At 54.5% G+C, this 27,834-nt stretch overlaps 1 protein-coding gene across 1 annotated transcript in view; it reads right to left on the bottom strand.

The window, feature by feature from the left end:
* Nucleotides 1–6,507: 6,507 nt before the first annotated feature.
* CFDP1 (craniofacial development protein 1) overlaps nucleotides 6,508–27,834 on the bottom strand; it is a 66,764-nt gene continuing 45,437 nt past the window's right edge. The window contains exons 6-7 of the mRNA XM_037409204.1: nucleotides 12,758–12,916; nucleotides 6,508–7,266 (exon numbers count right to left, since the gene is read on the bottom strand). Coding sequence (XP_037265101.1) covers nucleotides 7,176–7,266; nucleotides 12,758–12,916 — 250 coding nt within the window. The 3' untranslated portion in view covers nucleotides 6,508–7,175. The remainder of the gene's footprint in view (nucleotides 7,267–12,757; nucleotides 12,917–27,834) is intronic.

Raw genomic sequence — 27,834 nt, 5'->3', positions numbered from 1 at the left:
GTCACAGGTGGGTAACGGCCTTCGAGCCGTGTGTGCGTGTGTGCGAGGGGGGGCCGCGGGGGGAGGGGTGTGGGGAACGCGTGCAGCAGGCACGTGTGCAACAGGTGTGCAGTGGGTGCATGACTGGGGGGTACTGGGTGTGTACTGGGTGTGTACTGGGCGGGTGTGTAATGGCAAGGGGGGCACAAGGGGCAGGTAAGGGGTGGGGGGAGGTGCAGTGGCCGTGTAAGGGGGGAGTACGTGGCAGGTGTGTAAGGCGGGGGGTGTGCAATGAGGGCAGGGGCAGCACAGGCAGGGGGGCAGCAGCGTTGCTCCCCAGCAGCCCCCTGCCTTCCCCAGCTGGGGGGGTCACCCCAGTCCCACCCAGGGGTGGCATTGGGAACAGGCACCTTGGCTTTGATTCCTTCTCCCTTCTTCACTTTCCCGTGCCTGCACGGCCCATGTGCTGCTCTGGGGTGGCGGCACGCATGGCGTACCATGGTGTACATGGCACAGTGCGGCACACATGGGACACATGGCACATCGTGGCATGCATGGCACACATGGCACACCACAGCACGCATGGCACTGCGTGGCACACATGGCACAGCATGGCACACATAGCACAGCGCAGCAGCCGGTACGCTGCCTGCCCGGCCTGTTCCAACAGCCTGGCCACGTGGCCCATGGGCACCCCAACAGCCGGCGAGCCCGGGCTTGCAGCCACCTGCCGAGCTGTGGTCCCTGCCCGCCACGGCACGGGGCCGGGGGCAGGCGGGGAGGGTGGCCACAGGGCTTCCAGCGAGCTCGTGGGAGGCGCGTGTGAGCCACAGGGCGTGCTTGGGCTGCAGGACATGGGCCTGCATGTCCTACTGGCCATGCAAGCTGCATGGGTGTGCATGAGCTGGAGGACATGTGAGCTGTGCAGGGGCATGGGAGCTGCGGGACACGCAGGAGCTGCAGGACATACAAGCTGCATGAGTGTGGACGAGCTGCGGGGCACGGGCAAGCTGCGTGGAGGCGCGTGGCCCGTGTGCACACAAGCCGCACAGAGCGGTGCAAGCTGCGCGGCCGCTCGAGGGGCACGGGGCTGCGTGTGCCTGGGGCAGGGGGAGTGCAGGGTGCCCCGTGGGTGCGCAGGGCTTGCGTGGGTGCAAGGCGCTGAGGGAAGGCACGCCGGGGCAGCCAGGCAGCCACGTGGGCGCAGGCATGAGTGGGTGGCGGGCAAGCCTGCGTGAGAACCGCGGGGCTGGTGAGCGAGCGGCGCTTGGCAAGGCCTGTGGCCCCCGCCGTGGCATTCCCTCTTGGCCACGCTGGCCCTCGGGGGTTACCTTTGGGCCACGCCAGAGCGCGGCGGTGGAGTTGAGGCTAGATTGCAAAGATGTGCCCTTCCCCCAAAAGTGGGGCTCATTTTGCTCCCTGGGAGTCACCACTGCTGTTCCCTGGCACCGGCCCCTGCTCGGAGGCAGTTCCCCTTGCATCCCTGGCAGAAGGGGAAACTGAGGCATGGCCAAGGGCGGGAGATATCCGGCGGTGGGGGCTGCGGTCATACCCACAAACCGCAGCCGCCCTGGCAGGCACGGTTGATGGGCTGTGGTTTCCTCTTGCTGGTGACAGCGGTGACAGTAGTGACAGCACAGGGGCTGAGCCCCATGGGCAGACCAGGGACGAGCTCCAAGCTCCCCGGCCCCTCTCCCACCAGCACAGCTGATCCCACGGGCTCACGGTGTGTTTGTGTTTGCTTCGGACACCCTGAGCCCAGTGAGGGCCGGCCCGCTCGGCAGCGAGGGTCTCTCCTGGGACCCCCGGGGCATCCCCAGGGCAGGTCTGTCACCAGCAGCTTCAGGCAGGTGCCCAAGGGCCGCAGGCTCCCTGCTTTGGTTCTTAAAAGCAGCAGGGGTTTTATTTTTCCCCCTCCCCGTGGCGATGCTCAGATCAAAGCATCCCCTGTCGATACCTGATCCAGGCCATTTTCGGTGCATTGGAGCCAAAATTGCTGCTCGCATCTACTGAGCGCCCTGAGCTGGCAACGGCACCCACAACCCCCGGCTTCCGCAGCCAAGCGCCCGGGGGGTGACAGGCACCAGCAGGTCTCCCTTTGGCTTCTCCCACCTCTAACAGCAAGAAATGCCAAAAAGAGGATCAGAAGTGGAGTGTTACGGGGGCCCTCCGGAGCTGGGGGTGCTCAGAGCCGGATCGGCTGGTCGGAGCATCCCGGTGCTGCTGGCGGTGGGGTATGGTGAGAGCCCCACTGATCCCACACCCTGGTTCTTCACCAGCTCCGGAGGACACAGGGCTGGGCATTTTGGGATGGATGCTGCTTGGGATGCAGGTTGCCCCAGCAACGGTTGCTATGGAAAACCCTTTGGCGGCAAAATCTCCAGCCGTATTCATGTGTCCATCATTGTCTTTGGTAGAGTCCCTGGTGTCCGGCGCACCAGGCACGGCCGGCTCCGCACCAGGCAGGCTGCCGCTGCGGCTGTGGGGAGCTGCCTGTGCCGGCCCGGCTCTTCCCGGCTTCTCCCGCTGGGTCCTGCTGTGGGGAGGTGTTGGAAGACCCCAAAGCCCATGGCGGGCATGCATGGAACTGGGAGAGCAGGCTGTGCCATGCCATGTCGCATTAATTGGCTAATGGCCAATTAGCACCCTGTTGGCCCAGCCATGCCCCAAACGTTGGCTGGGATGCGTTTTGGGGAACCCACACCAGGGCATAGCTCTGGGACAGTGGCACGTCCCAGGGAAGGGATGGTGCTGGGACATTTGTAGGGCTGGAACTGTCCCCGCTGGGAGCGGTGGCTCCGGACAGGGCTGCCTGCTCCTGCCCGCAGCACCTGCCCGCAGCCCCACCAGGTCCGTGCTTCGGCAAGCCGCCTCCCGCCTCCTGGAGCGGCAATAGGATTACATGGGACTGAGTCTCCTAGCAATGAACGGAGAAATAAATCCTATAAGGCAGGATGGGATTTATTAGACTTCAATATTCTGGAAATAATGAGGACATTTCTCTTGGCTTGTGATATCATGGGACCCAACAGGATGACAACAAGGATTTATCCCCACGCCTTTCCGTGGCGCTGGGTCGGTTATTAGCTGTGGAGCGGAGATGGAAGGGGAGACCGCTCGCCTTGCCAGAGAGCAGGATGGCGGGGCACCCCCTCATCCCCAGGAAAGCCGAGGCGGAGCGCAGGCCTCGGGCTGCCCGAACAGTGGTGGCTCTGTTCATCTCCCCATTCATCCCCCGGCGAGGGCTGGCGCTGATCCTCGCCCCCGGCCAGGGCTCACTGCTGGGAGTGGGCGGCTGTGCCACCGCCGGAGCTTCAAATGCCAGTGGCAGCACCCGCCAGCGCCGGGATGCCCCGCGGTGGGGACCCTGGCTCAGAGACCCATGAGCCACCCCGTTGCTTCCTAAGTCCTGAACCCTCCGCAGCCAGAGACCCCACAGCGCTGCCCGATGGAACATCGCTAAGAGGAAAAGAGCAGGGAGAGGCTGAAAACAGCAGCCTGGAGGAGAGGACGGGTTGCGCCCAGCACCACCTCCTGGGCACCAGCCCTTCCCAGCCCCCTCCCCATGGGGAACTGCTGCCCCGGCTGCGGGGTGATGCCTCCCGGGGCCAGCCCCGCGCTCTGCTCCCTCCTGCTGCCAGCCGCAGCACCACATGCCATCACGCTTTGCCCATGGTGGCTTGGCCATCCCCAGATCCCACCATGGTCCATGGGACAGCCTGGCAGGATGCACCCCCGGGCAGCCAGCTCTCAGCCTGCTCCCATGCTGGGAGCCGGACATTTATTCCCACATCCCTATCACCAAAGCGGCTTTAAAGGCATGCCGTTACCTCCCCAGACCGTGCCGAGCGGCAAGCCCACGGGCACAGCCTGGACGCAGCCGGTTTTGCTGTGGCTCTGGAGCGTGGCGGCGGCAGCAGAAGCCCCGACCATCGGGGCAGGCAGACACAATCGCTGCCTTGTCTGGGGCCCGGCTGCACAAGAGGCTCCTTCAGGCGGCTGGGGAAGGGGGAGCTCCCCGGGGCAAGGTGATGCTCGGGCCACGAGTGACTCCTTGCAGGGCCAAAATTTTCCCAAGCAAATGCCCTAGGTGGGTCCTGACCCACAGAGGACACGTGAAGCATCCTGGAGAAGATGGCTCAAGGTGGGAATGACTCGAAAGAAGGACCCACACCTCCTGGGAGCTTTGCTCCTGCCAGAAAGCTCAGGGCTGGGGGGGTGCTGAGGGCTGCTGGGTGCTGGGGCCACCCCGCCTTTGTGGGAAGGCGGCTGGGCAATGGAAATAGCAAGCAGAGTGGGGTTTGGACTTTTTTTTTTTTTTTTTTTTCCTTTCTAAGCAGCCAAGCTGTGTTTTCTGGAGACCTGTAAATCACTCCTCGTCTTCAGGAAAGAGAGGCGAGGAATACATGATCCAACCGAGCAAAAACGCGGGACACTTGGGATTTCGCACGGAGGAAGCCAGGAATCAGCCCCAAGGCTGGAGGCTGCCTCCCGGCCGTCGTGCCGAGCCAGTCCCGGCTTGCCAGGCTGGGAGCTGGCACCGCAGCCCCGCACCCTCCGGCCGAGCCGGACACTCGGGGAGCCCAGCGCAGCGGGGAGCCCAGGCCCTCGGCCACCGCTGCTACACCGCACTTTTCCAGCAGGTCAGGTTGCTTCCAAGATTTCAAAATTTTCCACATTTGCTCAGCTGAAGGGAAGGAAAAATCCCAGAGAAGAGAGGCTGGAGAGTTTGTGGAGTGCAGAGCCGGAGCTGGCAGGTGGGATCCGTACTGGGGGTCACTGATTTTCCCAGTTTACCAGTGCACCGGTGGAGGCTGTGCTGGCCAGATCCCACTAACACCGTTAGCACTAAACCCTAAGCCACTCCCAAGGCACCCAGGGCCCGATGCTGCTGCAGGGCTCTCCCTGGACACAGCCTTAAAGGCTTGTAGGAGCAGGGCTGGGCTTGGTGCCTCCAGCCTTTTGGATCTCCAGAGGTTCCCGTGCTGCATCTCTGTTCAGCTCTTGCTTGAGAGCAGAATTATCTTCCATTTCTAACCTACTTTTTCGCCCCAAAACACTTCCGAGCTGCTGGAGCAGAACGCGCCACCAACCACAGCTGCCTCGGCAGCCCGACGCGGTGGGCAGCACCCAGCAGCAGCTGGGACACCCACGCCGCGGCAAAGGTTTCGGTTGGCAGCCCCCAGGGAGCCAGCCACCACGGGACCCAGCCTGCGCGGGGTGACACGACCCCTTCCCACCTCTGCCCGGTGTGCCAGGCCCCAGGACCGCAGCCAGGAGGGCATATTGGGCACAGAGGATCCCCAGCACCCCCGCCACCCCTCCTCAGCCCCAGCAAAGCGCGGCACAAGGCAAACGGTTTCCCCAGCTGCCTGGCCCAGTGCTGCCAGCGGCCCCAGCCCTCGCCACCCTGCCTGCGCTGCCCTGGCCGAGCTGCTGCCGTGCCTCTCGCTGCCAGCGAGGATCAGCTTAAAAACAAGGGCTGCGGTGGGGGCCGAGAGGAGAGAGGGGGCCAAGGACGTCCTGCTGCCCCAGCCGGAGCAGGAGCAGCCCAGGGAGCCCAGCAGCGCCCGCCTCACCCCGCAGCTCGCCCCGAGCTCCAGCCCCGGCTGCCAGCCAGGAGTCCTGAGCTGAAACCTCCCCACAGCGGTGCCCTGGACAGGGACTCCAGTTGTTTTTGCAACCAAAAGCAAAGCAGCAACTGGCTTGGAAGCATTTGGAGAGGAAAACATATCATCACCCCTGTTGTTTTGTTTCTGTCCAATTTCAGGCTCGTTTAAGCAGGTCCATAACAGCTGATCCTGTACATAACAGGGCGCCAAAGGCTGCAGCTCCCCCGAGCACGTGGTGTTTTGTTCTCATCTATCCCGCAACGCGGCCACAGAGCAAGGGCTGACTCAGCAGCAGACACGTGAGTCCAAAGCCGAGACCGCGCTCAGAGCCGCAGGCAAGGGACCGGCGGCAGCACCACAGCGAGGATGGGGCTCGTGCCGCTTTCCCCCCAGCACAGCACCAGCACGGGCTGCCCCACCGAGTGGGCTCAGAGCATCCCATGGGGAAAAGCCAGCGTGCACGTCTGCTCCGAGGACGTGCACGGGCCAAACATTGGGAGCTGCCAAACTCAGCCAGCGCCAGACCAGAAGGGGTGGCCGAGATGACGGCGTGTTGCTGGCCTCCAGCTCCGGCCACTCGCTCCACACCCCGGTGCCTCAGTCTGCCCTCCGCAGCGGCTTCACCAGCTGAACGTCCCCGCATGGCCGTGCCTTGGGTGGGTGTACTTACTCCTGCAGCTACAGCGGGACTACGTTATCCCCATCACCCCCCAGTTCTGGCTTTATTCCCACTGCCAGCCCCCGTACTGCGGAGGGAAAGCAATCCAAGCACTCGCTCCGACCCTCAGGCTGCTCTCAAGGCAGACACCAGGCACCTGAGCAGGGATTTTCATGATCACAGACACTCCTTACAGTATGTGGCGCTTAATTTCTTTGTCCTCTGCTTCCTGCACAAACCACGCAGCCAGCACGCAAGTGTCGGGATGGAACACTTTATTCACATCAATGTTTAGATCCTGGCCCGTCCTGCCTGCTGCAGCTGCTCCCACCTTCTTGACAGCATGAGCAAGAAAAGATTTCTTCATCAGCTTGCTTAACCCCCCCCTCCAGCATCATCAGACCCCACAAACAAGTACAGACAGTTGAGCTTTGTCCGGACAAGAGCACAGCACGGAGGGGCAGGGAGTGCTGCAGGGCTGGCAGAGCCGGGAGAAGGGCTCCAGCTCACAGCCTGCGCACACACAGCAGCCGTGAAACCTTCCCGCAGCTCCGCTCTCACCACCAAATACACCAATCCAGGTTTATCCAAGGCTCCAGCATCCTCCCGTTGCCAGAAGCATCCAGGGTTGGCAAAGGATGGGTGCCACCATCTCTTCTCCTTGGAAAGCTGCCTGCCAGAATCACACCGGTTGCTTCTGTCACCTGCTGGGCCATTTAACCCTTAAAGTGCGCCCTGCCCACTGACAAATACCCTCCCCAAACTATTACAGTAAAAGGAAAAACCTGTATGTACGTTGAGACATACAGGCTGAGTCTTGGGTAGAGAACGGTTTCTGTGCTTGGTGGTCCGGCGGTGGCTGGCAGCCCCCAGCCAGCACTGGGGCACAGAAGGGAGCAGGATCCCCTGCGGCCACCCCCGGCACATCAGGGCTTCATCCTGCTCAGTCTGATGTCGCGTTCGATTTCGAACTGCCTGTGATCCACACGCTCCAGGAATGCTTTCCTCTCGATGTACCTGCAGAGAGGCAGAGGCTGTAAGCAGTGCCCGCAGCGGCCAGCGCTCCCCCCAGCCCGGGGCAAAGGCCCCCGCGAGGGACAAGCAGGGAGAAAGGCATGGTCTGCCTCCCTCCCTCTCTCTCCATGCACTGAACATCTATGGACACCAAAGCTGCTCCGTGGCCTGCTGGGTGTCTCCTGGGCTCCCTGTAGGCTGCAGACAGGGGCTGGCTGCTCCTGGTTTTGCTCTTCTCTTACAGCTGGGAGATGTCCTTCACAAACCACCCCTGGATGGGCTCAGGGCAGGTCCTGGGCAGGAGAGGCAGCCCTGATGCTCCTCCCTGGCTGCCCAGGTGACCCTGCCCACGCACCCCTCAGCAAAGAAAGCATCTCAAACCCAACCACAGCAGCACCATCCGCAACGCAAGCTGATAACAGGCACAGGGAGCATTAGGGATGCAAAGAGCATCACCCAGCAAGCCTGCAGCAATGCAGGGATTCAGGCCAGGGGTTTCCCAGCCACAGACCAGCTCTAACCACCACCGAGTATTTACTTCTCCCTCTCAGGGAGGCACCTGAGCGCTACAAGGAAGAAGGCAAGCACGCCTGCGCCTGAAAAAGCACCTTGCTGCTCATTAATGGCATGCAGCTGAATTTTAATGTATTTTGCTGCAAGCCCTTGCCACAGATAGCCTGGGGCTGTGCTACTAATTAACCTACAGAGGGAGTGAAATTGCAATTCAAAACAGGAGCTGTAATTGAATCATCACAATTGTTTTGCATTTGTTCCAGGGCGGCAAACACACGGCTGTCATGACAAGGTCATTATGCTCAGCACCGGGTGGGAGATGCCCCAGCCACTGCCTTTGGCTTCTCCCTGCCGGTCACTGCTTCTCCTGCACCACAGCTGGTGCCTGCTAACCAGAGGAGCCCATTGCTTGAAAGCAAGACCGAAGGCTGCAGGAAAGATGAGGGTCAAGAGGCTCTGTGAGTTTTCCAGGCTCCTGGGGCACGAAGGTGCCCAAGACCCAGCTGCATGGGAGGGTGGAAGCCCCCCTCCCACCACCAGCAGCGGTCCCTCTAGGACAGAGTGGCTCCGCTGCCTTTGGTGACAAGGTCTCTGCTTTCCGTTACAGCTATCGAACCGGTGCTGAATGTGGTCCCGGCACTAGGGTGCCTTTGCCCTTGCTGCGAGGGACTGCCCTGACACTCCTGCCCACCCAGTCAATGGAAATTAATTAATCCAAATTCATTTCAGCGAGTGATTCCTCCCAAGTGGCTGAACGACCCGCAGAACCCTGGTGCCACCCCATTCCCATCGCAGCCTGAGCCCGTCTCACACTGACACAACTGGGTCAGCTCATCTCTCAGGAGCAGGGGCCCGGCGTGGCGTAACGCAGACGATGCCCCGGCCATGAGGAGGTATTTTTCTGGACCCCTACCCTTGCCATCGGAGGAGGGCTGGGCACGGAGGCCCCCTCCCCAGGCCAGCTCAGGAAAGCGGGCAGGGGAGTGCCGCTTCCCTTCATCCCTGCAAGCAGGGAGGTGACCCGCTCCCGGGGCCGGGCTCGGGGAGGCCACAGGAAGGAAGTCGGGGGGGGTCACGCTGGATATTGCAGTGTGTCATATTGCTGGGCGTGTGGTTTTCCTCCCCCGCCGCTGTTAAACACCAACCGCAACCACGGCCGGGAAGGCAAGGGACAGGGGTTATGCTGGTAACCCGCGAACACCCCAACTGCTTGGGCAGCGACAGCCCGAGCTACTGGATTTGAAGCTCCTTTGGCCTCTCTGTGACTGCCTTCTCCCAACCCCAGCCTGGGGTTGGTGCCTTCCTCCTCCTCCTCCTCCTCCGCCATGGCTGCTTGCCTCTCCAGTGGGCAGGGACTGGCTCCTGGGGGATCGATATGGATCATGAACCAGGAATGTGGTCTCAGGGCCACAGGCAGTAGCTCTGCATGGGGAAGGAACCACGGCGCGTTACCCGGTGGCCGTTGTCCTTGGCTGGCCACGGTAAAGCACCGCAGGGGCCAGAACCGAGCCGGCGAGGCACTACCTGTGCACGCACCGGAGTTTATGGGGCAGGCAGCCTGGAAACGAGCCCAGCCGGCCTGTCCTGCACGCACACGGCGGCTGGAGGTGCTGATGGACACGAGCAGGGAAGCAGCAGGGCTGCAGGGTCGGCGCAAGGCCCCCTGCACCCCAAACTCTGTGCCTGAGCCGTGGCTCCGTCTCTGGTTCCCAGCGTGCAGCCAACAGCACGGCGCTGCCCAACGGCAGTGCAAAGTGCACGAGTGAGCCGTGCACACCGCCCCGTGCTTGTCTGAACAACCTTTGCTACCTGAATCAATACCTGCCTGTAAATGATCAGCCTGCGTGGCAACGGGGCAGCTGTGATCCGCAGCGGAGGAAGGTAACTTTGTTGGGAGAAGAGGTTGTCTCTGCTAATGAGGGCAGCTGCAAACTGCTCTGGGGAGTGTTTCATCAGCGCTGCCTGTCCCCTGACAGTCACCACCAGTCACCCGGGGCAGGCCCAGCACCCAGAGCAGGGCTGCTCCCCCGCTGGGCCTGCCCTACAAAGGCGGCCCAATTAAGAGGCCGCTACACATTTCCATTTACAAAGCACATCAGTGAGACCAACAGCAAAGGGGATGGCTGCCTCCGCTCCTTACTTCAGCCCCTCCTGTCAAATCCAGGACAGGCCCTCAGGACCTGACACAACCAGGCTGCGCAAGCCCAGATCCTGCTGCTGGGGAAATGCGAATCACCGGCTGGGGCCAGTGATGCAAGGGCAGAAAATCAGAGGCAAGGGTGGCCACAGGCAGGGGGTAGCACGCAGCCCCTCTGCCTCGGGATTCCCGGGGCCAGGCTGCGGCTGGCTGATAACCGGCATCGGTAGCAGAAAGATGCCGCAGCCCCGTTGCTCAGCTGGCCGCCGGCGTGCTGGCCGAGCATGTGCCGCTGCTGGAGAACGGGAGGTTCGAGGCACGAGGAGCTCTGGGCTGTGAACAGCAGCTTCTGCAAGGTTACTGTGAAGAAGAAATTGCGCCTGCCTTCCATTCTGAACAAAAAGAAATGCCTCCTGCCTTCCTCGAGACATGCACGCACCACCTCTGTAGTGCGCAGGCACGTGTGGCATTGGGCAAACACCTCCAGGAGCAGGCTGTGGCTTTCCTCGTCAAGCAGACCTTGGCAATTACAAAGCAGGACACATGGGGATCAGAGGTTCTTAACGCCCGCCTGCACCAGGGATAAAGGCAGCACCTTGCTCCCCCCTGCCCGGGTTGAAGGGTTAACAACCGCTCACGACAATTTTTATAGAGATGTGTAAATGATTGCTCATTGAAGGGTGAGCAGAGCCTACATTATTAAAGGGGAAGAGACAGCTGCAGAAGGGACAACAGGCTCCTGCAAAGTGACCTGACGCCGGCAGCAGCTGTGTCTGCACGCTCTGCCCCGCGAGGAGGCCGGCTGCTCTCTAACGGTGCAGCACACTTCACTCCACGGGCGTTTACAGGTAGCCTGCAAGCAGAAATGCAGGTGCTCCTCCCCTCTCCCTTCCTTCACCTTGAAGGTGGAAGTCATTCACAGTGAGCACGTACTTAGTTGATCCCCTGGCACCACATGCCCGACTAGCACAAGCAGATTTGTGAGGAGTGTCTGCAGTTATCATGGCATCATGTTTCTCATTCGTTTAATGACAAAAACCACTTGCCAATAGCCCAGTGGATTTTCTAGCCTGAGATGTGACAGGCAGCAAAACCCAAAGCTGTCCAAGCTTACAGATGCTCTTAAAATTGCTGCTCTGCTTTGCTGATCTTTTTTTTTTGGTGCTGATTCCTTCTTCAGCTTTCAAGGACCATTACGTTAGCATCTCTGAAAAGGTCTGCCAGGCGTGAAGAGCAAGCTGTCCTGCTTGTATGGGGTGGGAAAGGAAACTGCACTGGCCAAGAAAGGTTGACACAAGGTTTGAACAAGTAAGAGATGCCACAGAACGCTCACGCAGGGCAGCCTGGCCTGTCTGGGATGTGTACAGTCCAGCTGAGAGTGATGGACCCTGATTCAGGCTGATCCCACTGGCTGGGGAAAGAGACAGTGTGTCCCAGCAACCGGCAGGAGATGGTCTGGGTTTTGACAGTGGAGCAGTGAAGAGCAGAGCAGTGAAGGCCCAAAGCTGTTACCACACTTCGCAGCCACTCAGGACATCTGTGGAGGGCAAATTCTCACTCCACAGCCATCGGAACAAGCCAGCCAGGTGCCACAGACAGAAACAGGACCCTTCCTTGGGGCCGGGTTCTCCCAAAGCAGCCTGCAGCTCCTGATGGGGCTTCACTGGAGAAGCTCACCCTCCTCCTCCTCCTCCGTCTCAGACAGAGCCTAGTACACAGCCTGGCACTGCCTCCAGGCTTGGGCCATTTCAGTGGAGAGACCTTGTGTACGGGGCCCTGACCGTAGCGTTTGCCACGCTGCAGACAGCATCGTCAGTGACCTGGTGCATGTGTGCTCTGCCACGCCTGTACGTGATGGGAATTGCTCAGCTCCTTGGATTTCAGGGGTCTCGGAGGAACACCTGCCCCCCACCAGCATCCCTACTGAATTGCTCTACTTGTTCAAGGGCAAGTGTCCAGGAACAAATCAGCGCAGATCTGATGGAGAAGGGGTGTTGTGGAAGGGTGCAAGACCAAACTGAAAAAACACAGCAGTTATAAAATACCTATTTGAAATACAAAATCCCAATCTGTTGGAATGCAGAAGCTCTTGCGTTTTTCCTGCAGAGTAAAAGAACAGCTTACAATAAAAATACATTTTACGAGCTGTCCACTAAGCCGGTTACGTTTTCCCAGAGCTTAGCAAAGCACTTGTAGTGGAAACGCCGCTTCTGATCTCATTATCCTTCCCTGCAGTGCATGTTATTAACTTTCTGTCTTATTTACAGCATCGCCATTTACTTTTATGATACTTCCATTAACTTCATTGGAGTGAACATTGCTTGATGCACACAATCAACGCCCAGTGCTGCCATAATCTTTAACGCACCTTGCCAGCTGTTCTGGGTTTGCATACATCTTTTTGCAAGAGCAGGGAGGACAGATGCAGCTGGAACACTGCATTTGAAGAATGGAATAAAAAACATGCCTCCCAGTTTAAGACTTTTTTAAAAACAAAACAAAACAGGGCAAAGGCAATCGTGTTTCCTTGTGGGGGTGTTGCACTGGACTGGTTCACCCTGCATCTGTGCCACTAGCAGGAGAGATGACAAAGCACAGCCAGACTCTACTTCAGCTGGACTTGAAGAACTCATGAGGTTGTTAGTAGAGAGCGACAGGTGCCTGCATAACTTACCTATCTCCCTGTGACAGCCAGAGCAGCTACTGGCTTTAGGTATCCTTAGAATAAATCCTGAAAAAATCCCACAGGTTTGTTGAATTCTCTCCGTAATAAGCGATGGGGTTCCTACATGCATAGAAAGTGGTGGGAAATGCTGTACTACTATTAGTTGAAGTCCCTCTTACCCGTCTTTCCCTCGGTTATGGATCGCTAGCTCCTCCACAATCCCCTCCTCCTCCTTGAAGTTCTCCCAGTCCAGTTTAGACTTCTCCAGTGTGCTCATCTTCTGCTTTTTGGAGCCAATCTTCCCCAGAAGGCTGCTCATACCACTTGGCCTCTTCACCCTGACAGAGATGAAGGAGCAAATGTTACTTAAATGCAGGGAGACAGCAATTAAAAACAGGGCTGAGAAACGTCACCCAGAAGAGTGGTGGCCTTGATGATGGTGAGCCAGTGCTGCTAAACAGATGGCCACCAACTTCAGGCAGCCTGCAGGCGGCAAGGTCATGCTTCCTGCAGATCCTGCTCTCGGTTCCCCTGGAAGCAGCAGAGTTCATTACACGCATATCTCAAGTGCTCGCTTTTTGTGAAAGGGCTTTTTCATTTATCTTCTTAGGAGAACAGAAAGCTTTCAGGCCAAAAGAGATCATTAAATCATCTAGTTTGACCCCTTGTATACACCAGGCCAAGCCATTCCACTGATCACCTCTGTGCTAAGCCCGGTTCTTTGTCTTCAGTTTAAAGTGTTTTCTGGATGGGATCCAGCCTCATTGCGTCACCAGCACTGACAACACATCTAGGAATTAACCATTTCATTGGTATTAACACGTCTGTTCTCAACTTGATTTTGTCTAGCTTTAGGTTCTGGTTGCTGCTGCTTATTCTAAATCTAAGAGTATTTTGGTGCAGGTCTCATTAGTAACGTACTCATACACCATAATGAACCTACATCTGAATATATTTTTTTTGACAGCTAGAGCTCTTTACACCTCTCATCGAAATGCATTTTGTCCCAGCCCGCACGTGATTTCTAAGGTTTTGTCTCCCTGCTTATGTTTCAACGCTCTTTGAAGATGGGGGTGCCAGAACAACATGTAACCCACACCCTTCTACTCATCACAGATCTGTTTCTGTTCAAGGATTGCTTAAATCCCGTTAGTTACACCATCACACAACGTGTCGAGTCCCAGTGCGCTTGCACTGTGACCCCACACCATCTCCCAAGCCCCTGCTTAGCAGGAAGACCACCTTGGTCCTTCATCTCCTTGTTCTCAGAGGACTGAAATCCCACCCGCGTGGCAGGGCCCCCGGATCTCCCCTCTACGCTGGGAAATGCACACACAGGGACTCGGGTCAGCCGGGTTGCCCTCGGAGGAAGACAATTCTCGGGGCTGGGAACCCATAAAACAAACTCGTATTAACCCTTCTTAAACCCCCCCCCAGGAGAGGGGGGCTGAACAGCATCCCATTGAACTCGGTGTTTACACACATTCCAGAGATAACTTCAGGTCTGCAGGGCCTTCGCCTCTGCAAGAAGCTGGAGAGGAAATGATTCTCGTTCCTGAGAGATGGAGGAATTTGGGGAGGGGGGGCCGAGGAAGGCAGCCAGGTGAGCGTGGCAGATTGCTCTCCCTCGGTACTCTCCAAGCACGGTCCTGCCCAAGGGGTAGCTGTTCTTGGGAATGTATCCAAAGCTGTCCTTATCGGATCATTAGTGTGGTTTATGCTTCCATAATTTGCAAGCCTCTAAAGGAAAATAATTCCGCAGTTTATATGGAATTAAATCAAAGAAAATGACATCTTTGTAAGTCTCAGCCAGAAGATTCTCAATGCAAGAATGGCTGGCCATAGTCACTTTATCCCTGAACGTCTCATCAAGATGTCGACAGCCCTTCACATCACGATCACACAATAAAATCTTGATCCTCACTCAGGCTCCGATTCTCTCTTACTTTTCCAGACATGATGGCTTCGAGCATCCTTATCTGCAGGTAGCAAGAAAGTAGTGCAAGGGGGAAAAACGCGCAGAGGTGTTCTCAGCACAAAATAAAACTGGAGAGATTTGGCTCCTGCATCTGGCTATTCAGGACTACACACAAGCCTTGCACAACCACCAAACCCAGTATTACACGCGTGTTCAAGTTGCGAGGGAATGGGAGGAGAGGAGATATGACAAGTAAGAAGGCAAACCCAAACAAAATATTGGGCAAGCATTCCCCGTGGTGTTCCCTGCTGAGCAGCCGCCTGGGTGCCAGAGCCTGGTGCTCGTGCAGGGCAGCTCCTTGTGCTGCACTGGGAAGCCTTGGGATTTAGCAAGGGATTTAAAGATGCTCTGAGACAGATCTAGAGAAGTGCTACGGCTGATCCAGCTGGCAATGCTCCTCTCTTCCCAGCCTGGCAGGCAAAATGTGTTTAAATTAACACAAGGTATTATTCAGTAACACGTTTCTCCGAATACACTTAACTTTCCAGACACGCTTGTGCTTACACTTTTGCCTACCTTTGAAGTGGGAGAAGCAAGAGCGCTGAAGCAGAGGGTGCTGTCCCTTGTCCTTTGCTGTTTCCTAAATGTTTTTTGGGGCAAAGAACCCCAATGGCATAACCCATCTCCCTGTCCAAGGGCACTCACAGCTCACCTGCATCCCCAGCCACTGTATGGCTGTGCTACAGACAGACAGACGCTGCAAAAGACACAGCACACACCTGGAAAACCCACTTGTAGCTGTTGCAGGATCTTTCCTGGGTGTTAGGGGAATGCCTGCCCTGCAGAGCGACAAACAGGCTCAGAGGCAGGCTTGCACATGCCGAGGCTGATGCCTTTTTGGCTGAACCTCAGGCTGTTAGCTGCTGGTGGGGAAGAGCTGAGCTGGGACAGGGGCAACCAGCCAGGCTGGGCCACCGCACACGTCCCTGCACAAAGCGCAGACCAGGCCATGCTGACAGGCAACTGCCGTCCCCAAACGCCAGCGGAGGACATACATGAGGGAAGGGAACCAAAGGCAAGACGGTTCACGGCCAGAGGTGGAAGCAGAGGCAGTGCTGGCTTCACAGCAGGGGCAAGGGCTGCAGGTTAGACAAAGGGTGCTCATCACACATATTTTCTTCCATGGCAATTCCTGGCATAAATTAACATTTACATGCACACATCCATCTGTACCAGTGCTCAAGGCCTCTGTACCTCAGGAATATCCCTTAAAAGATGCAATTCACCCCATGTTTGAAGCTACGGAGTCTAGGTTATGAACATGGACCTCCATCAAGGGTTTCCAGATAGCCACCAGAGACTTGCAAACCAACAGTTCCTTCAAGGCAAGGGAACCTGATGAAAAAGGGCAGGCTATGTTGCACCCTTGTGTTGATGCCTACTCCAAAAATCCTGCCAATATCTGGTGTCAGCCCCATGCTGGAGACGGGCCCTGGGCTGGATGACCTAGCTCTGCTCCTGCCTGGACAATTCTGCGCTGTTTGCGGCAGGACCAAGCCTGGGCCAGGCAACGAGACAGGGCCAGGCACGGGCTGAAGGACATGTTCGAGTCTGCTGCCGAGTTTTCACTCCACGCTGAGCCTTTCATCACCCTGAATAAATCCAACAGCAAACCTGGGGGTGGGAATTCCTATGCTTGTGCCAAAATGAAGTAAATGAGAGACATTAAAGTCCAATTAAAAACTTGCTTGGCCTTAAATGCCTCATCTGTTTCAAAAGCAAGTAAAGGGGCCTGATTAATTGCATTCAGTGCCAACAAGAGGAATTATTACCCTTTTGTACTCATTAAGGGTATCTGCTGTGGCATCTTTAATCACTAAGGCATTTAAAAGAGAGAAAGTAATTTGCTAAGACATAATGGGTCCCGGGGATGAGGATCAGGACATTTGCTTATTTAGGACACAAAGACACGCTCTTACTTTTCACAATTAAAAAGCCCAGCCAAATTCAGCCCCTGAACCAGCAAATAAACGTGCTGGGGAGCTCTGCCTTGGTGGGGGGATCTCCCTGCCCCCATCTCATGTCTTCAGGACAAGGACTGTGCCCACGCATCACCCCATGCATGCCAAGGGCTCCCCGCTGTCCCACCCTAGCTGATCACGCTCTGTATTCCTGTCCTTAACAATAACGCTTCCCCCCATCTCAGAGCATGCTTGCAGGCTGACCGGGACCTTGGAGAATTGCTGCTCTACCAATGATAAAGTGTCACTGTCACATGTAATCCCTACTGGCTTGTAACGTGAAGGTCGGCAGCGTCTGGGAAATGCGTGCCTGCCTTCAAAGAGGCAGACTTCATCTCAAGCTTTATGAAGTAATCCTGAAGCAATAGCAAAACAGGGCTGCAAAGGTCTCACGGTGCATCCCACCAGCCAAAGCAAGATGCCTTCCTCTCCCACCCATCCAGAGGTGGGTGCTCTGAGGGCCTCCTGACACCAGCCCCACACGCACTAGAGGCTTCAGTACTTCATCAGCCTTTCACTTATGTAAGTTTTCCCCGATGACTAAATTTCTTTACTCACCCTATGACTTCTTATCTTCTTCCTAGTAGCTACTAAGAACAGATCATGCCCTCACTTTTCACAGCAGCCTTTTATGTCTTTGAAAGCTTTTCATATCACCCCTTGCTCAGCTTGCTCTTTCCTAGACTAAACAATCCTGAATCCTTTCAAGCTTTTCTCATTCCTCACGGTTGCCAGCCCTCTGACCACTCTTTGCTGCTCTCCCTGGACTCTCTGCTATTGGTCCACATCCTCCTCAAAACGCAGCATCCAAAACGGGAAAGAAAGGGCTCCAGCCGCAGCTTTACCGGCACTGGGAGCAGGAGGAATACTTCAGATGCCTTGTGAAGCATGCAACTCCTTACACGGCCTCCTATGACGTGTGCCTTTTTCACAACCGTGTGACAGCGTTGACTCACGTTGAGCCTGTGATTCACTGAGGTACGCGCCTGCTCCACTGCTGCCAAGCCAGTTATTTCCTTCCTTGATCTGTGCAGGCATTTACCGGTACCCAAAGGCAGAGCTCTGCACCCGTCCTCCTGCACTGCTCCTCCTGCTTGCCCTCGTGTTTCCCTCCACGCAGTGGATCTTGGATGCCTTGGCAAATCAGCCTCTCCTATTTGCAACACCCATGCTGCAGCTGTTGAAGAGTAACGCTGGGGAAAGTACCTCCCATCTTTGTGCAATACCTATGGAGACAATTCAGCAGCTGAAGCAGCACCAGTTGGCCAAACAAGATCAAGCTGATGGCCAGAAGCAGCCGGGACCAGCAGGGTCAGGCTGCAGGAGGAGCTGTGACAGTTCATGTTGTCCGACTCCGATGAACAAAGGGTGCCCGAAGGACACCCACCCACGTGTTGATCAAGGAGGCAGCAGCTTCCCCAGCTCAAGCCTGCCCTCCACCCTTGGGGACCACAAACCCTCTGCTGCTCTGTTTCTGCTGGCTCCATGGGAGCGTGCAGACCGCAAACCCTATGCTGCTTCTCTATCCACCTTGTATCATCCTCCTTCTTGTGGGTAGCAACTTCTGTAGCAGGAAGATTCTACTTCTGTCACCTATCAATACTTTTAAGAAAGGTTCAATTCGTAGGAAGGAAATGCTGAGCACAAAATAGGATGTTACTGATGCTTAGCTAACACCCCAACACTCCCCTACACCCCCTTCTTGTCATGTCACATTTTGGCGAAACAGCATAAGCAAATGCACTTAAGGGGACAGTTACGGGTGTACACAAATCACAAATGAGATGCTTGTTTTCCCCCCTTTAATGAAAGGCAGCCCCCCTGAGCCCCTATCAGAGTGGCTAATAGCCTGTTTTGTCAATGAGGGTCTGGTGACAAAGTGGCTGCTGCAAGACTCGGACCAAGAAGCACGTTCTTGTAGATGATGCTGATTCCACCAATGCATCCTGCCCACCCTGCAGCTATGTGGTGCAGGAGACAAGCTAACAGAGTGGGGCATTTTCTCTGGCCTCATTGCAGGCTCTTGCACCTCCCAGAGCAGAGACAATTTGGTGCTGGGCAGTCTATCACCTTCCAGAATACACCTATAAGATCTAGCGACTCTCCAGGAGGCACTGCAGAGCAACCTTTCTTTTTGCAGAAATAAAAGCTGGATGTACAGAGATGACATGACTTCTTCAAAAGGAAATCTTGCAAAGCCAGGAAAGACCTCATATCGCCTGCTCCAGCCTTTGTACACAGATTATCAAAAAAATCACCTTTACCATTTACTATTAAAAAAGGCAGGTTACACCTACAACCTAAAAAGCCCACCTACAAGGAAGGTTCAGAACTAGGACGGGTAGTTTTTGCTGTGCGTTAGATGATGAGACTACTGCAACGGCCAAGGGTGCTTATGCTGTCTGGCACAAGAGGAAAAGCAGGAGGCATCTGCTCGCAGGTCTTCTTCAGCATGGCTGAACTGCTTTGCAAATCTTCAGGCAGAAGAACCCAACTCAAACATAAGCTGCAACACAAACTGCCTCTCTGCAACCCAGAGCAGCATGTCAGATCCCACGATCAGAGTAGCATGCTGGTGAGTAAATGCCACCCAGTGCAGAAATCCAGCATCTCAGGCCACGCAGTCCTGGAAGTACCATGTTCACCATCAAGCCCTGGCTCTCCTGCGGCCCCTCTCCTGCCTGCCTCCCTTCCCCACTGCACCCTGCAGTATTTATTTGCAGCACAGTGATGGCAGCTCTATTCCTGTCACCCCAAGCACTTCGATGTCAGGGATGCAGGTGAGAAGCTCTGCCGCTCCAAGAGAAGAGCACGAGGTTTTTGTAAATAGTAATATCTACTCCTGCCACGAACTGCTGTAAAGCTGAATAGTTTCCTTAATGGCAGGAAATGGTTCTCATACAAACTAACCACAGCTGGGCAACTGATGCAGCCAATAAATACTTTAATTTTAATAAAGTGGAAGATTCCTGCCCAGCACACCACAGATCACCCGCCCGGCCGTCCTTCCTTCAAACAACAACATGCATGGGTGTGCGAGAGACACTGCATGAGCAGGAGGTATGCAGAGACCTGCCTGGTGGCCCGTGTGCCAGCTCCGCCGTTCACTCCCAGCCTCTCCAGCCAGTCTGCCTCGACAGAGGAGCGAAAACGCTGGTGGGGAGGAAGAAAGGCACGTGGCAGGAAGGGAAGCATGGTGCCATCTGCTCCGCAAGGTCAGGGTGGTCTGGCTGGACACAAAATGATCGTGCCCCCAGCACTGCCAAATTGCAGGAACCTTCCCCAGGCTGATAAAACAGGCTTTCCTCTTCAGACCCTAAAACCAACCAGCTCTTCCCATCCCTCACCCTGCATCAGCGGGCAAGGACAGAAAAATCTCCCAGGTGAAACCCAACTGCATTTCTGGGGTTTTTTTTGTCTCCCCTACTCGGCATTATTTCCCAAAAGGGCACTTGGATGGATGCAGAGAGCAGCCCAGCTTGTTATCAGCCCTGCCTGTTATAACAGGTATTTAAAAAAAAAACACAAACAAGAAAGGCTCCCCAACGCCAAACAAACAAACATTGAAATTCCAGGTGGAAAAGAAAAAAAATCACAAAAACAAGCAAGGAGGAAATGAAGATAAAAGCAGGGTGGATGCTGCTGGAGGGCTGGCAGGGTGGTGATGATCCTGTTTGGAGGGCAGCACCCAGGACTGAGTAAACGCAGGCAGGCTGGCAGGGAGAGGACTGGGCTGGACTGGGCAGCACCGTCTGAGGAACTCGCTGCCAACTCAGATAGTGGCGCCTGTCCTGTCCATACGCTCTGCTTCCTGAGCTGGTAGCAGATACTCAGCATTTACACCCTAAAGCATGCATAAACTGAGCCAAAGAACCTGCCAGAAATGCTCTAGGAGTAGCACTGATTTTCGAGGCAGGGTTACGAGCCCATATCTTCGTTGCGAGGATTGCAAAGCTTCTTGCACTCTGAAGAGTGACACGCACCAAACCACCATGGAAAAGCAGCCACGAGTAGGGTGAACCCCATCGGGTGGTGCTACAGGGCACAGCAGAGCAGGCACCTATGTCCAAAGGTAGCAAGAGACGCAAGTCCATTGGGAGAATGCAGCCTGCGATCCTGCTAACAAACCGGGGCACGCTTACTTCTGCTGCACGGAGAGCATCGCGGGCTGGAGCAGTCAGCAGCTCCCGGTGAAAATACTCGGAATGCACTTTACCCCTGCAGAAGGTGACTGATCTGACTGCAGCAAGGCCAGCCTGAAGTACTTACAACAAACAAGGAAATGTGGGGTTTAATCCGAGCCAACAGCAGGAGTTAACTCTTATCAGGCTTTTGTTCAGGCTTGCCAACCCCAGTTAACCCCGAGCTGTTTTGCCATCACTGCTGTTGCAACTCGACTAGCAAAACCTGAAGAGCTAAGCCAAGCCCCAGGTCCTCTCTGGTTTCTGATGTCACCCTGTAATCCCTGACACCTAAGGACAGCCTCACGGTGAAGACTCCTACAGGAACGCTGATGTTCGCAGCCTCTCTCCATTCCTAGGAAGTCTCTGCCACTGACTGTGCTGAGCGGAGCAGGTAATCCAAGATCACAGCACAAAGCACAACTATTGTTAAAATAAGCAACGTGTCAGACACGTACAGAAGATGTAACCTCTGAGGAAGCGATAGCTCTCCTTCCCACAACCAGGGTCTACGGGGAAAAGAGTTTAAGACAGAGATGAAAGGCACTGCCAGGCAAGGACAGCCAGACTGCTCACCCCGGCAGCCCAGCGATCGAAGCCTGGCAGAGATGACACGGTTTCCATCAGTGTGGAGAGGCAAGGGCAGACGCGACAGGCTAAATGCGTGACGCTGCCTTGGTGAGGGTTGCTGCTGGCAGTGGCAGAGCTTGCCACGGGCACTGTTGATTCGGGATGTATTTGTGTCTAAATATAGTCAGTGGGGGAACAGAGATTTGTCACAGGGGAAAAACATGTCACTCCCACCTCCCAGCAGCAGTGAGCAATGGCCCACCAAAGGGCAATGCTCCGCCATTCTAGCTACTGGATTTTTGCTGGATTCGTTATTAATCCAGCACGGTGAGTTTCTGTGTGACTTCACAAGTGCCTCACCTTCAGGAGGGAAGCGAGTGTCATGGTACCAACCTACGAACAGCAAAACCAACACAGCAGGCAGTGAATGGGCTTGTGGAGCATCACACCACGGGGTGCAGCAGAGATCCCAGTTAGCAACTTCTTTTCTGGTGCACTCTCCAAGACATACAAATACTGCATGCTCATCTCCATGTCACAAATTGTGCTTCATAGGCTGCTCTGAAGCGCAGTGCTGGAAAATCAGACCTAAGCGCTGACTTGCTCCCAAACAGGACAGTATAGATGTGGTACCACCTTGTCCTCCAGTCTGCTCCCCAAACTGGGGAACAACCCAGGTGTAAATACGCAGTTATTCTGCTCACACAATATAGTTATTCCAGGAATAAAACCAGACTTTGGTCTCCATGTACACCAAGAGGCAAATTTGCTGAGCAGGGGAGAGAGATGGGATGATTTGGCTCAGGAATGGCAGAGAGCAGCAGCAGTAACACAGCTGTGCAGGAGCTGGCCCTTCCTCAAGCAGGTCCCATCCCATAGCATCTAGGTCTGCACCCACCTCTCTGGAGGGCCTGGAGTCTCATTTAAGAGGCTCTGGAGGACATGCTCACCAAGAAGCACATCAGTCCTCAGGGAGCTGGCTGGCTCAGGCAGAGTCCCTGACCTGCTGGTCCCCTTATCAGCAGGAAGGGCTCATTAGGGAACGGACCAGAGCTTCCTGCTCAGGACCGAACCTTTTGTGCAGGGACTGCTGCCATGGAGAACCGCTTCCTAACAGCCAGAGGAAACAAAATATTTTCCTTGGGCCTCTGAGACAGGGGTGGTTGTCAACAAAATGAAGTTGCACTTGTGATGCTGGGCAGCGCATGCCATGCACGGGCTGTTACTGCAGGATAAAGGTACTCCCAGTAGCATCACTGCCTGCCCCCAGAGCTGGGGACAATTCAGAGTGGCATAAGGCCCCTCTGTACAGTATAACTGCAGCTGCCCTCCAGGCTGTCCTGGCAGAACTATTTTAGCAAACACAAAATCTTGCATCCTTCTAATCAGTGTGACATTGTGCGGAGACCACGGCTCGCGCTGGCTCCCCTCCAGCCCGGAGCACAGACGGAGGCTGTTTCAGTAGCAGACTCTCCTAATGCAGCAGACCAGCCAATTACGTTACAATATCTGCGTAAGGAGCTCAACAGGAGCTTAATTGAAAGAGCTGTAGCATTCAAATGACTTTTGATACTATGAAGACATTAACGATTCCAACCCAGCACTAACCAGCCCTGTCTGATGCTCGGCTGATGGGTAAGGACCTGTAACACGGGGCTTGGTCTGCAGCCAAAGCTATGCCCGTTAGCACAGCACCGCAGCTTCGGCCAAATGCTGATGGAGCTGCCCCTTCCCAGCTGGAAGCTGCAGCGACTCCTCACGTGAGCTCTCCTCCACCCAGGGCATCCACACAATACAAAACAGACCTGCTCCTGCCACTGCAGGACTACATATGTGCACCAGAACTCCACAAACTGTTCTCACATGGACTAATTTGAACCTGCAAAGCACTATTTGCATCTATTTTTTTATTGAAAAATATCATGCATACTCTTCATATATGTATTTTATGTTGCTCTTGAGTTCTGTAAATGTTTTGCAATAACAAACGGGCCGGTTTCAGATGGATTTTGCTACATCAGCACAGAACCAGTACACCTACCCCACTCCAAGGTGGTGGGCTACATTTAATTTGGTATCTTAGTGCTGCCACCGAAAAGCAGCAAGAAATACCATCTATAAAGCCGTAACTGTCTGCACTGTATAGGGTGGGGGGAAGGTGCTCTGCTTCTACTATTCTCGTTCTTGAACCAATGCACAGAGATCAGCAAAAATGCACACACACAAACACACACACAAGTTGCCAGCGAGCTCACATGCCTAACATGGCTGAAAAGCATCTCACACCCCAACAGCAGGCGGAAAAAAAAATAAAAATGAGAAGGCATGATGCTTTTGGTACCCACATCTAACATGCTGATGACCTGAAAGCTGCCAGAAGCTACTACAAGTCGGTAGCTGTGGCACATAGGATGCTTGCTGGGCTACGTCTTGGGTCACACGCTGGAGCATTTTAGAGTAACACCCTGTATTCCACCCATATTTAGCCATGGAAATAAGTGTGACTACTTTCAAACACTCTCCCTGACTTCACTGGGTTCAGCTGAGGCGTTTCAAATAAAACAATAATGACCACAGCTCTGGGCTGGGACCAAGCACAGACCATTTTTATCTTAAAAGGCATTTGTTTGAGAACATTCAGAGCTGCTAGAACCAACAGCACTAAAGCTATTTCACCGTGCAACCTTAAGAACGTTGACAGCTTTGTCTGCAAAATGACAGGGATTAACTGGTGACCAATCCTTAAAAAAAAAAAAAGTAGTTAGAAAAAAAAGTGCTGGCAAACAGAGGAGAAATTCTTCCTCTCTTCTGAGGCTCACTCATTCCTCCTTTGTCTAACAGCAGATCTTTTGTTCAGGATTTCAGTTGTGAGCAGCCCCGAGGTACGCAGGGAATGTCTTCGTTATGACAAGCCCTCCAGACTGGTGCGCGGACTCAGTTTTAATCGGCAGAGAAACCACTCCAAATCATGCCAGAGAAGTACTGCTAATGGAATTGTTCCAGCGCTAAAGGGATTTCAAAGTGAATGAGTGTGGATGGTGGAGCAGCTGGTTGCGACTCCCAAGTTGCTCCTCACAGTGCGGTGTGTCACGCAAGGAGGATCTAACACCCTGAGGACCCTGGCCTTGAGAAAACAACACCCAGCGCCCACCCCCCCAGCAATGTGGAGTCCCTGGCTCTGTCCCTGTGATCTGTGGACAGTCCCAGTGTTCAATCCCGATTAGCTTCCCACTGTATCAGATCAATGTCAGGCTTTGATCAAAACAGGTGAGAAAGGCAGGACAGAAGTAGGGAGGGACCTCCCTCCTCCCCTAGCAATTAATCTGACAGCTTTAAGAATAGTTCTGATTAAAACAAATACACTGTGTTCCACTGGCAAATGTTTGCAAAGCTCAGCAGCCCAGGACAGGCTAAAGTTCTCAGGATCTTAAGTCAGGGTGAACAAGCATCAGGGCTCCCTAGCACAAATGCATCACTACAATGAGCAACAAGCTCGAGCTCAGCAGAGCTGTTGCTTTGCAGTGCCATGCAAATTAATAAATAGCATGAATATAAATATATTATCTTCCAGCAGAAAGCCTGGCCTGGCAGTATGTGGGACTATGAGGGACAATACACATTTGGGCACTGCTACAAGCAGTCATAAAACCAGAATGAGGGTTTGATCACCTTTAATTGCTTTTGGGAAGTGTAACATCACTGGGGTATCCACCACAATTACCTTCCCTGTTCTATCCCAGATGAAGAGCCAAACAATCCAGATCAAAGAGGGTATTTCAGGGGGTAAGGAAAGGAGGGAAATGCCCGACAAGCTTTAAAGATGTTTGCCATATAAAACCTGAAGTCCAACCCATGAGAAAGCAGGCAATAAAAAGTTAACTGATGAGAGGATGTGCTTTTCTTCCACTGCAACTTTGTAAGGCTGGAGGCTGACAGAAAAAGCTCAGTGACAAACCAGAGGACAGTACTGAGAGCCCAAAATGTATGTAAGAGGAGAAAGTAAGATTATTCCATGTTGGGTTTTTTTTTCCCCACCAGGGCTTGACTGAAGCGTTTTAAATGCCTGGGGCTGGCAAGGCTACCTCGGAGTGCCTTCCAGCTTTGGCAGCAGCCACTTAGAAGAGCTGCCCTTCCTCTTCCCAGGGACCCATCTCACTGGAAATAGATTTCAGTTCCCCAGAGGAAGAAGATGGAAACAGCTGACTTCTCCCAGCCACAAGCTCAGTCGTCACCTTCCAGCTGGAGGCGGGCAGAGGGGTAAGAGCACGGCTGCCCTTCCACCCACGCAAAGCGGGAGGCTCCCAAACGCATTTTGCAGCTAACCTCCACCTACCAGAATCTGCTCGGGAAGCCAAAGCTCCCACTGAATGTGGGGACTGCAAGCCGGCAGGGCTCCCACTACCTCCAGCAGCCCCATGGCAGGGCTGGGCTTTTCATGACACATCATCTCTGGAATTCACTGGTGAGCATCCCACAGCCTCTGCTTGGTACGACGCCAGAGCTGTTTCTCAAATACTGCGTGACCTACCAGCTGCTGAGGGGAAAACAGCAAGGCATACATCATCCAGAGAGGAGACAAGATCAGCGGGCTGCTGCTGAATGAACAAATGCTTCACAAAACTCACTCCCGTAGTCTTGTGTTGGAGGGAGCAGGTTCAGGTCCCTGGCTCTCCAAGACAGCCTGCATGACCTTGGGCAGGTCATTTAGTCCCTTTGTAGCAATAGTCATTTGTAGCAAGACTTTTGTCTCAAGAGGCAGAGCGCTATACGCAGCAGCGCTGAGCAAGGCAGGCAGGCTGCCAGCTGAGGATTCAAACTCCTTCAGGGAACTGTAACAGTTACGCGGTAAACGCATTAACCATGGGAACAGCTTCCCAAAGGATGTGGTGGATCCCAAACTGTAAGTTTTCCCATTGCGAGTGGATGCCTCTTTCAAAAATGCAGGCTGTAACCACAAGCGCTCGCAGGGAGCTCTCAGGGAAACACCACGACCTCAGCCAAGGCAGGGGCTCAGACTAGGTGCCCGAACAGCCGCTTCTGACCTTCAAGCAACAAACCTATAAAATCCCTTTGCATCTTGCCACGGCAGTTCAAGCCTTTTTCTTGGCTGTGCTCATTTTCCACATCTCTGGCCAGCCCAGTTTTCAGCTGTTTCTGTGATCTGCCCCAGGCCAGCTAAATTCCCCTTGACCCAACCTGTTGAGAAATCCTCTAAATCTTGTCAACCCTCTAGCTGGTTTTTGTTTTGTTTTGTTGTTTTTTGTTTTGTTTTCTTTTTTTTTTTTTTTCAATTACAAATCAGGTATCTTGGTGAAAGTTTCTCTGCCTCTTTGCTTCAGATTCTGTCCCCCCAGCACCAGTTTCTTGGTGAATCTCCCAGATGAGGACTAGTGAAAGCCTTCACAGCATGCAGTAGCCAATGACCCACGCTGCTAGAGACAGTTCCTTCACCATCCTGCCTAGTCTCGGTTCCTGGAGAGCACTCCGCGCCAACAGAGAGATTTGGCTCTCACCCATAGCACAACCCCTCATCTTCTTTAACTTCACCTGTGACAACCGCATCGAGGGTCAAGGCTATCAGGCTCTGCCTTAGGAGCTGCTTCAGGCTACCCGACACACATACCGCAGCACGCTGAACGATGCTCAGCACCCAGTTACGTGTGTATTCAGAGTCCTCTCCTGTTGAACCAGATGCCTCAAGCTGCTCCAAAACACTTGGTGGTTTCCAGTGGAGAACAAGCCTGTGAACAATTTTGATGCATTTCAGATGCTACTGAAAATACATTTGAAGGGAAGAGAGATGTAGATGCATTGCTCCCTTGGATTAACGAGGCCCACAATCTCCTCTTGTCCCTTAAGGAGAGATAACACTTCATTTTACTGAAGTCCACCAAAACCAGCCTGTGCTTGTCAGGAAGCTGGAGCAACCAGGTGCTGTGCCCCCCTCCTGGCTACAAACCACGCCACAGGGCTCTCCAGCGCCAGGACCAGGCTCCACAAATAGTCAGGTGCAAGGAGGTCATGCTGAACATCCCAGGAGACCAGCAAGAAACCAGAAACCTTCTGCAGGAGCAAAATAACTCCCTTATCTCCCTCAACCACAATAATATTTGGATAGAGTGTTCTTGTCCGTATCTGGACTGTCATCTGCCGTTTCAGCAGCCCTGCTCCAAGGTCTCTAGTGACTCTCAGCTGATCCACGCGTGCACCTTGGTGGAAAGGGTTACTGTATCATACACAAAGTTGTCCCTCTTTTTCTTACCTCTTGGCATTACAACTTCTAGTTCTCTTCAGGGTCTGTAATCAGGGATATGAGGACCTGATTCATACCCAATAAAAAGTCATAGCCCCCTCCACGATATCTCTGCTACAGCGCTTCTCCTTCTGAGACTCTTTTCCTTCCATTAACCAACCTAAATGATCTCCGCGAGCAGAAAAGCCCAAGCAGGGTGAAGCCTTGCCAAGGGAAGAAACTCTCCCATTATTCTCATCCAAGAAAGTGGCACAAAGGAAAAAAAGACCAGAAGGGATGGCTCGCATCCCTGGGTCATGGCAGAGAGCTGGAA

This window comes from Falco rusticolus, chromosome 15, assembly GCF_015220075.1.
Source record: "Falco rusticolus isolate bFalRus1 chromosome 15, bFalRus1.pri, whole genome shotgun sequence".
Lineage (NCBI taxonomy): Eukaryota > Metazoa > Chordata > Aves > Falconiformes > Falconidae > Falco > Falco rusticolus.
The sequence above is the reverse complement of the archived record's forward strand: the minus strand, read 5'-3'. Positions and strand labels throughout refer to the sequence as shown.